We start from the raw sequence: 11,019 nt of genomic DNA on the forward strand, positions 1-11,019 counted from the left end.
CTAAGAGACCAAACATAATTTTGATTTGAGTGACCCTGGATGTTCTGTACTTGTGACTAAACCTATGGGAGTCTGAGTTCTCTTGGTTTGTAGGTCTAACTGCATTTGTTTCAAGTGGTAATATTATGTTAGCTGCAAATGACATTTTCTTCTCAGTGAAGCCCTGTTAAATGCATTTTTTTTAGATGTGTGACATAAATCTTAACTTCTGACAGCTAGACAAATGAAAATATGGCAAGTGCTTAGCATTCCTTTGTCACAGCTCTATAATTAAGTCTTACGAATATATACTTAAAATTTATTCGTCTTAACCTCAGTTGAGTCATATGTTGCATTCATATCTGTAGATTTGTAAATGTAGATTGTAATGATTAAGTTAGATTAGATTATACTTTAAATTAAATTGTTAATAGTGAGCCAGATTCGATTAGCACGTCGCTTATCACGTCTGTAGGTCGCCGGTTAACGCATGAGTGTCGGGGTGATAAACGCGACCGGCGACGTGAGAGACCCAGCGGCTCGGGGCGGGTGACAAAGCAGTGACTCACACGGCCGGACAGGGGCGCAAGCTGCGCAGGGCGTGGCCCTCACCTTACAGTGGCGCAGAGGAGTCTGGGAAAGGCCGGCGCCTGCGCCTTTAAGAAAACGGGAAGCGGCACAGCGCAGACAAGCAGGAAGAGCGCGCCGCACGCGGAGCGGCGGGGCCGCGCATGTCATACTTCTAATGCGGGGGCACACCGGAGATCCGCTCCACTCGCATCCTGACCTGCGATCCCGCAAGATCAGCCTGTGTAGCCGAAAAGCCGGGTCGGAGGCGGCTGCCAGAGGGACGGAGCTGCTGGCGCTTTGAGAAGGTCGCGGCGGGTGGCGAGCGCATTCAGCGGGGGAGCGGGGCGACGCGCAGCGCTGCCGCAGGAGCCATGAGAGAGTACAAAGTAGTGGTGCTGGGCTCCGGCGGAGTCGGCAAATCGGCGCTCACTGTTCAGTTCGTGACGGGCTCCTTCATCGAGAAATACGACCCCACGATAGAAGACTTCTACAGGAAGGAGATCGAGGTGGATTCATCGCCTTCCGTGCTGGAAATCCTGGACACGGCGGGGACGGAGCAGTTCGCCTCCATGCGAGACCTGTATATCAAGAACGGGCAGGGCTTCATCCTGGTCTACAGCCTGGTGAACCAGCAGAGCTTCCAGGACATCAAGCCCATGCGGGATCAGATCATACGGGTGAAGAGGTACGAGCGGGTGCCCATGATCCTGGTGGGGAACAAGGTGGATCTGGAGGGCGAGAGGGAAGTCTCGGCGGGCGAAGGCAAAGCCCTGGCGGACGAGTGGAACTGCCCCTTCATGGAGACCTCGGCCAAGAACAAGGGCTCGGTCGACGAGCTGTTCGCCGAGATCGTCCGGCAGATGAACTACGCCTCGACGCCCAACGGCGACGACCGCTGCTGCGCCGCCTGTGTCCTGCTATAAACGCCAGGAAAGTTGGCGGCGGAGACAGAGGGGCTTGCCGGACTTGGAGCGGAGACGGCGCCGTGGGCGTCGGAGGGCGTCCCGTCGCCCCTGCACACTTCGGCGGGGGGACGCGCAGCCCACAATCCCGCTGTTTACACGCTGAATACTTGAATGTCCCGGAATTTGGGAAATAAGACGAGTTTCGGCGGACGCTCGCGTTGTGTCGCCCGGGACAGCGCGGCCCATGTTGCCGCTGTTATGTTTTAATTTCATCAGGTTCTTTTAGTTGTATAATAATTTTTGAAAGTGTATTGCAAGGAGGGGGGGCGGGGGGGTTCGGTTAGGTCCGGCGCCGTTCCCTCCGGCCTGGGACGGGTCGAGGGATCTTTTAAAGGGGAAGGGTGCCGGGACCGTGCACCGAACCCCGGGGGCGGTGGGATAGATCATCCCTGCTCCAACCCGAACCGAAGTGGGAAATGCCATGTAAATGTTAAACTTCTGCATACGGTTTCGTTTGGGAGGACGAAGGGGGAGGCTGTATCTTCCCAGCGCGTTAAGCCCGCTTCAGCTTGAGTGCCACCCGGACCCCGAGAAACGACGCGGGGACGCCGACCGGGACCGGGCCGCATGCAGTGCCTTCCGAGCCCAGCTCCCGTTCAGTGCCAATCCTGGAGCCCCCACACCAATCTCATCTACGGCAATCCTCCAAGTACTTAACTGTTTCACTTTCGTTAATTTCGCGGACGTCGGAGACAGAACGAAATAGCTCTTTGTTAATACAAGGCATTTTTCCCTCGTTAATTTTGGTTTTTGAAATGCAGGTTATGACGGGTTGAAGTTTGGCTGAATTGTAATTAGATTTACAGGTACTTGGAAACCCTCTGACTTCACCGAACCACGCCTCTTCCCCGGCCAGTTGAAGCAAAGATTTTTTTTTCCCTTGACATGTTTGTTTTTAACAAAATGTGGATGGTGTATTATTGAAATTCTAACCCGATTGTAATTCTAATTTCAGACCAGCGTTTTAACAGCTGTTTGTCTGTTTTAAGACTTTTAATACAAATTGCATTTTTAAAAAAACACTGGTGGTCTTGCTTCATTTAGTGTTTCTGTGGTGGGGTTGTGGTGTCCAGCGTGGCCTGGAGAAAGACCTGCTCTATAGAACTTTGATGCTTCTGTTGCTATTTGTATGATATTTCTAACTCTTTACTTCCTTCCATATTTGTTATGAGTGGCTGAAAAGCTTTTATTTAGGGAAACTATTGCTTCAGCATATAGATCACCCACCCCCAGACCACAGCATAGGACTGTCTTATGGACCTGGGTCTGGAGTAGGTGTCTTGGGTTTACAGGATGGTGAGTGACGGTCTTTGTTCTGCGAGGCATATTCCTGTGGGTTTTATGGTAGTCGTGCTGATTCTGGTGTTGGAATCGGTGCTTTTTGTAAGTGGCATGTGGAAGTAGGAAGGGCATGTCAACCCAAAGGTCAGCATGGCATGTGGCTGGCCTGGATCAATGGTTCAGATTACTGGTGGGACACAGTGCTGTGGTCTTCAAGAAGATGACCAGCTGTATAATCATGGAAAGCCAAGAGGTGTCCCAGCCCTAAAAGTTTCAGGAGAAACGCCTGGATGAGGAGTCAGTCCGCTGTCTCGTGATTTTGGAATGTAAGCCGTCGTCGTTTCTCTTTAAACGCCCGGTGCTGAGGAATCTGTCTCCCTCTGGGCACTGGAACAACGTCCTGGCTGTTTGTAGATATGGGCTCTGAATCATTGCTCAGGATGCTGCTGCGTGCTCCAACACATAGCCGGGCATGAATAAATCTGCATAATGAGAATGCAGCCCCCTACAAGCCGGCAGGCACTACTGCCGCTGCCCCCTGCTGGTGGGGGTGTTTTTCTGCCTGAGATCTGTGCTGTCATAAGGTTTGTTTTTGTTTTGTGTGGGGATTATGGGATTGCCCTTGGGTTGGACCATGTTTTGTGTCTTCTGCACTCTACTCTTAAATATAAACCCTAGGAGCTTCTAGCTGGACCTACAGGGTACAGGAAGCACCAGTCTGTTGCTCAACGTCTTATGAGCGATGGTATGACGTGATGCAAGGCGCAGATGTGACACACCGATTTGTGACGGTTCCTCTTTCTCTGTGACAAGCTGCTTCCAGTTCCCTCATTTTTGTCAGCTGCCCCGGGTGATGCCCCCCCCCCCCCCACCCATTCTGGTATTGTCTCTCTAATCCCGTCATTTGCAGGTGTGGTGTGTGCAGGTGTGATTATTATCAATTATTGCCTGACTTATCTCTGTGTTGCTGCTCGGTCAGGATTCTGCCAGCAGCTGTGCTCCTGCCTCTATCTCTGCGATGTTTGGAGCTCATCGGTAGGGAGATGGGGGGCAGTTAGAGTCCGCTAATGACACATCGGGAAGAGGTGCGACACGGCGCTTCTGCAGACGTCCGTGCCTGTGAAAGACGGAAGCCGACACACCAGCATGGACGTGGGTGGTGATCGGTTTTATAATCATTCTGATCACAGATTCAGTCCTCAGTGGTGGGCGGGGTTCGGCACGGTGGGGTGGGAAGAGCCTGGCATCGAGTCAGCCGGGGGCCTCTCTCCGACTCCCCCACGGTTTTCTAGGGATTGCTCTGCTCCGTGATTCCCGCTGACCCCGCTCACTCTCTTTCAGTTGTTGGCGTCGGTTTCAAAGGAGCTCATACATGCTCTTGGCAAACAGAATTGCTGTTTTTTTTTCCCCTCTCTCTTCTTGGACACAGTCTGTCCCCGATGTTATCGGATGAAGGAACGCCGGAGTGCCGAACGCTGGCACGGGACAGGCTGTGGGATGTCTGTCGCTCCAGGAGAAGGATTTGTACCGGTATATTCCATAGGATTTATTTGTTGGTCTTATCTGTGGGTGGCTGATGTTGAAACCGATGGGGTCTAGGCAAATGAAAGTGTAAGACTTTCATTTTGATTTAAGTGTAAACTGTGGCCGTCAGATCTGAGCATATCTTGGAAAAAATGGTGGGAGAGACTTTCCAGTGATGGAGTTTTGTAGCCTGGGGCTGGGCAGTGGCTGTGTGTTGGGAATGTCCCCACATTCCCGGCGTTTCTGTCATGCCATGTAGTCGACTGCCTGGGCCTGTCGAGCCTGGGCCTTGGTGGATTTGTTCAAACACAACTCTGAATTGAGCCTGGCTCACGAGCTGGTTCACTGCGTATAGGTTGGAGCAGACGCTGTGGGTTAACGTTCTTATCTGCAGTTAGCAGCAAGATCTTGAGCTATGACTCATCAGCGAGTGCATGTGCTTCCTGGTTTGCTTTTGTATTTGTGGGGTCTTAGGACCACCCTCTGCGGCATTCCCAGGACCAGCCGACTGGTACCATCTTTGGGCCATTGAATAAAGTCCTTAATCCCCAGCTCCGAGGGTGCTGCTTGCTGACTCACCCTGGTTATGACCCCCCAAGCTTGATCTTGGCTGTGTATGTGTCTGCATGTCACAAGAGAGAGCTAAATAGGACCGGTGAAAAGACAATTTCTCCTCAGGCATGAATGAAATATCGCTATTTTTTTCAGTTCAGCACTCGCATAATGTTTGTACATTCTAAGGCCTAAAGTTATGTTTCTCTGGGGTCGAATCGGCATACCAGAGGCTGGACATGCTGTGTCAGGAAGACTATAAAGCTGTCTATAAAGGGTTGTTACACTGCTAAATGGTAACTAGTGGGGGGTCTAGTCAGTGTAGCTACCGATATGCTAATGGGAGAGCATTGAGGTACGTGCTGCCTGTCCTGGTCTGCAGTGACTGTTTGTGATGGAAGATGGACTGGGAGCAGACATCTGCTGTAACAGCCAGGAGAGCCTATTGATGTGATCACTGAGACACAAGCGAGTGTGCAGGAGCAAGAGGCAGCAGGTCTAAGGAGCGACAGGAAGGAATAGGGCAACTTTCAAATGCTCTGACAGGAAGTGCTGAAGGGCACAGCTAGCATGGCTGCCGCTTTTGGTCACGTGACCTCCGTAACCGTGCCGACCGGCTGACAAACTCTGAGTCGTTCTGAATCTGAAACCAGGCCAATGTGGGCTTGTGCTGAAATGTGTTTGTGGCATTGCATTTCACGGGCGAGACTTAACAGGTTCAGGATGATCATGTGACTCGACAAACCTGGCGGTGTCTTCCTGTAGCTTAGCTGGCAGCGGCTCACTTTCAGCCGGTCAGGGCTGTGTTGTGTTTGGCAGGGAGTCAGGAGGAACCCCAGAGAGCCCGGATGTAAACCGCAGAGTGTTTGGGAGTTAGTGGGGCTGCGGTCGCAGAGGCATTCTCATGGTTCCTTACTCACCTGACATGACCGTCCTGGCATTGGCGTAGAAGTGAGTCACATGACCCAATTTGTGTTCACAAAAAAGTAAGGTTGCCATACATATACTTCTGTGAATTGTTTGTTTAGGGCTGAGTGTGGAAGGGAAACACTGTATGCCTGTGCAGCGCATGGAGCTACACACTTCTCCCCAGTCGGTGAACCAGTCTGACTTACCTTATTGCATCATCACAAACGCTCAAATGTCAGTCACAATCTGCTAACTTCCCCGACTCTGCTGCTCCACCTCAGGGGCTGAACTCCCCATTTCAATGCACACGTCAGACGTCACCAGCTCAGAATGTGAGGGGGAGGGGGGATTTCTCTCTTCTTGTGACAAACTGCTGGTTCATTGCCGTCCACCCGACCCCCCCGCCCACATGAGGAAACCACAGTCACAGAAAAGTTACTCTTATACGTAACTGAAGGTAAAAACATGTTGAATTTATAACATTCACGTAGTTTCTTTTAGCCTAATCACTATGAGTTAAAAAAAAAAAAAAAACAGGACAACACGCGAATAAGTAACTGACCTAATGGAGGTTAACGAACTGGCAGTATTGTTTCTTACCACTCTGCTTGGTGGTGTTTGGCCCAGGTGCATTGTGGGTCACGTGCTCGTGTGAATACTAGGTGTGGGTCATATTACCATGAACGCTTTGTAAAGCAGCCCTCAGGTGGTCCACCGCTACCTGTTCTGAGGTGACCCTGCTTTGGTTTTAATGCAGAGTTTGTATCATTCAGGTGGGGGCTCTGCTGGTATCTGCTCTGGGGGGGGGGGCATGGGTTTGAGCAGAGCCGGTTGGTAGCGGCACCCGGGACAGATCACATTGGGTTCATATGCAGCCACATGCACACTAGCACCACGGTGTAAGATTTCAAAGGGGCTCAGGGCTGCACCAGTAGGAAAACTCATTTAGAATGATGTGTTCACTCCGGAGGGGTAACTGCTGAATCGGCTACATCCTCGCCGGTGATTGCTTGCGGCCACCATCAGGTGAGGTGCCCCTCAAGGTTCGCTAATCGTTCCTGCCGGAGGAGAACGACACCACATACAGCTGGGAGCTGCCATCGGTGGGGACATGGTGGGCCGGTTCGCTAGGTAGTTACCCAGGGTGCTTTGCGGTGGGCCACGCCTGTGCTTGATCATGGCGTTGGCCTCTGTGGCCCGTCTTGGCAGGACATAAACGCAAACAAAAGAAGAAAAACCCACCCTGATATTGAAATGTTTACAGCCATGGCAGCATCGGAGATTGGAGAAGGGTGACTCAGTGAAGTTTCCAAATATTTCTCTTTCAGCAGTCAATTCTGCGTAGTGCTTTACGCCTGTTGTTTTCTTCTTCCTTAATGTTGGACACAGAGTCTTTTGTTTCCTGTCATCTTTCAAGTCATGCAGTGACACCACAAAGCCGTGTGCCCATCCCCCAGGAGGGAGGGAGGGTGGAGGGGTGGTCTGAGAATGGAGACAGGAAGAAGGAACCTGCCTGTTTTCTTTACGAGGCTGTGAGTGAGAATGTTACTTTGTGCCCCATCTCCACGCGGGTGACGATCATGAGTTTCAATTTGCCTCGGAAATGTCACATCTAACAGCCTCTGATGGTGGGGCCTTGCAGTCTGAGCAGCTGACGAAGCCCCAAAAGGCATGTGGCCTCTCCTCTCCTGGCCGTTGCCTGACTCACAACGGTGCCGGAGTTCTCAAGACCGACCTGGGGGGCTCGGCACTCGAGCTGCCAGGCAGGAAGGAAGGGTGGATCTCACTGGGACTTCCTGTCCCGCTGCCAGTCATTGCGACACGCTGCTCGGCTACTTGTCACACACGCTGACACACCGTGCCACTTAAGAATCGGCTGATCATGTCTAGCTGCAGAAAAATCGCAAGGTCAGGCTTACTAAATGCATCAAAGCATGGCGACTTCTATTTCAACAATTTTACAAACTGAGATCTATACTAGTTTTTAGTTCAGCTTGGCTTAACCTTAAAAGCAGAAGTATAACAGACACACTCCGATTTAGTAAATGACCTTTCGATGCCTCTGGAGTATTAGACTACTTGGTAACCCTGCCAGCCGGCCTGTCATGTGATTGAAGTGTTTATAAGGTGCTTCATCTGTAAGGAAGCAGCCAGCATGTCCGGAGCAGGACAGATCAGTCTAGGCCCTGGAGTGGCGATTCAGGGCCCTTACAGGTCATGTGACTGACATTCTGCAGTTTACACAGAGCCATCCAGTCAACAGGAGGCGCTCCCCTCCCCATGTTCTAACGCTTCGGTGCTTTATTAAGCCTGCATGCCATACGGACAGAGAGCTTTTCTTTACCCCCCTGCGGTGTGAATCCAGTGCTTTTACAGAGGGACAGGGGCAGCAGGAGCCTGGGGCTGGGGGTTAGGCCCATCCTGTCAGCTGCTCTGTCTAGTCTGGGGGGCTTTTGTCTTGTTATCCATGTGTCGTCTCTGTTCTAGCGGGGAAAATGGACCCAGTCAGGCAGGGCGGTTAGTATCGACAGGGTTAGCATTAGCACTGTTAGCGTCCATGGTGTTAGCATTAGCATGGTTAGCATCGATTTGGTTAAATTAACACTGAGGTGGTTAACGCAGACAGTCGCAGCTGGGTCCGCATCATCGTCTGTGTTCGGACTCACACCATGAACTTGCACCACTGGTCTTTGTTGATGTGTCAGGTCCTGCTAAAATTTGAGATTTTATCTGAGTTTGATCACCCAGGAAAGGCAGAATTTTGCTTATACGTCCCTCTCCCTAGTCCTGTGCACCACTCTGGAAAAACATACTCTATACAATTAGAACATGGTTTTATTGGTGATAATTTAGCTTTTTTGGGTGGTTGTGTAGGGTAGAAAAAGTACTTAAATAGTTAAATAACAAATAAATTGGGGGAGGGGGGCTTTCCTCACACTAGGGTTTAGCTGTGCCCACCTCTGAGTCTGTAAAGGAGGCCTTGTTCAAATGAGCTTGATTAGACAGCTGCGTGTTTTGTTGTTCAGAAAAGTAACGTGTAAGGGTTCAGTTTAATCACATTCAGAGGCCCCCGGCCCGTGCCCCTCTGCTGTGTTGAATGGCACATGCACCCTTTGGTACCCCAGCACAATTCTGGGAATGAGGAAGCTGAAGAGAAGGTTGACGGATCTTCAGCTCCATTGCTCCTAGGTTTTGGTCTTTAAAAAGCCCACAGCTGCAGGAATAGGGTGCCAGTGAGCAGCTGAACACCAGCGGATGGAGAGCAGCTCATGCTGCACGTCGTACGCCGAGGCCTCTGGGTAGGGTAGGGTGTCCTGCACACGCCTTGCCTCGGAGAAGGCGCAGGGCGGTGAGCTCTTGGAAATTTGACGTCTCGCAGCAGAAGGATGCATCTGGAGCAGCGTGACAGCAGCCGTCACCGGCCTTGTCCGACGAGCTTCAGAGGAGACCTGCTGTCCGCTTTCACCTGATTCTGCCGCAGCGTGATGCTTGAATAGGCCATTGTTTGCCACGCAGGCTGGGTGACAGACACAGAGAACCAGGAGGATTGTGGGATTCCATGAGCTCATTTACATTAATTGTCGCACATACTTTCAAGCAAGGTGGGGCAGAGGGAGAGTGAATCCTCCTCTGTCTGTATGACTTTGCACCAAAGCAGCTCTGTGCTGTATCTATCCACACAGCAGGCTGCCACTCCGAAGCAGTTGAGATTGTGTATAGCTTTGAGCTTCTTGCCATGGCCTGGCTTCTGACCCTTGTAGTTACCGTGTGTCTATCGGTGTCCCAGATTCCTCGGGAATTCCTCTTGAACAGTTCACCCAGACTGGTGGCAAGCGACCGCTCGCCCATAGAGTAATGGCCATTCTGGGATTAAGGTTAGAGACATAAGAGCAGCCGTAATTCATATAGAGGGGCAAACCTCACCATTAGCCAATGATATGCTTCAAACCTGGGAACATTCCAGCAGGGGGCAGTTCTCTCCTTGGTCCTGCCCTGTGTTTGGTCCTGCTATCGGAATGATGTGAGGTAAGGTCTGTAGGGTCTTCACAATGAGCCGTTTTGAAAATGAGCTGCAGTCCAGCAGTACTCTTGGCTTTCAGCTGTCGGAAGTGGGAGGTGGAGGGGGGTGGGGGGAATATAACAGTATAGCGTTTTCGACACAAAATAGCAATCTGGAAGTACTGGCAGGACAGTTGCCATGGCAACAGCACAGTTATAAGAACATGTAGGCTGGGTGATTTGTCTGCCGGATCAGACTGGTTGACATGAGTTGCCGGGGTCTACTGCGCCCCTGTGATTCAGTCTTGGCCCGCGATGGTGGGGCTGTCTCAGCCCACAGCAGTCAGCTGACTGGGCCGAGTAGATGACTTGAACCTGATGCGAGCTGGCATACGGAGTGTCTGCTTCTCATGATGTGTACAGGAAGTTACTGGCTCACATTGGCGCTGCGAGTAAACTGTACCGGCCACAAATGGTCCTTCTAGAAGGTTCTAACAAACTATATGGATGGTTTGAACCTGTCAGGCAGCTACTGAACGAAATGACCTCCAAGTAAGCTGGGTGTCCTCGTGCTTGCATGCCAGACAATGATATCGGACGTCATCGCAGTCTTCTGTCTTGGTTTAATTTGGCTGACCAGCTGAATAAGTACACAGTATGCTACATTTATCTTCATAGTTCTTCACACAGCTTTCCTGTTAGCTGTTTTTACGAGGCTGCTGCTTAATTCTGCCTCCTGTGGTTTGACCTTTGACCTCAGAGCCTTTCAGGTCTGCTGCTGAGCCTGTACCACCACCTTCACCACATTTTTAAGTTGCGCAAGTCAGCGTTATCCACATGTCCGGCCGAATAGCGTGTGGTCGCTTTGAGTCCGAAACGTTTCAAGAGGAGCTTAATTTTTTTACTCTAAATTTCTGACACATCTTTGTGACACATCCAGTCCGCCGGCCACGAAACAGCAGCACCCTCTCATGTAATGGGTTACCGGGACGGATTTCCTCAGGAGCTGCTTACGAGCCCACTGTGTCGCCATGGAGACGGCAGCTGATCGCCGGCCTCCTCACTTCCTGTCCTGGTGTACACACAGGAAGTGGCTTTGACAAAAAATTCACGTCTGAGTTTGAACCCTTCATTCATGACCATTCTCTGTTTTTATTTAGTCCTGCTTACTGGTATTTATTGTGTTCTTGCCTTTTTGTCAGGTCTGCTTGGTATAACTTATTTATAATAGAGTATACTG

General features: G+C 51.0%; 1 protein-coding gene across 1 annotated transcript; it reads left to right on the plus strand.

The window, feature by feature from the left end:
* Positions 1 to 646: 646 nt before the first annotated feature.
* LOC125711539 (ras-related protein Rap-2b) lies at positions 647 to 6,285 on the plus strand. The gene has a single exon (XM_048980529.1). It carries the CDS (start codon positions 921 to 923, stop codon positions 1,470 to 1,472), a length of 552 nt encoding a protein of 183 aa, XP_048836486.1. The 5' UTR covers positions 647 to 920; the 3' UTR covers positions 1,473 to 6,285.
* Positions 6,286 to 11,019: the final 4,734 nt, after the last annotated feature.

The sequence above is a fragment of the Brienomyrus brachyistius genome, chromosome 17, assembly GCF_023856365.1.
Source record: "Brienomyrus brachyistius isolate T26 chromosome 17, BBRACH_0.4, whole genome shotgun sequence".
NCBI classification, from domain to species: Eukaryota; Metazoa; Chordata; class Actinopteri; order Osteoglossiformes; family Mormyridae; genus Brienomyrus; species Brienomyrus brachyistius.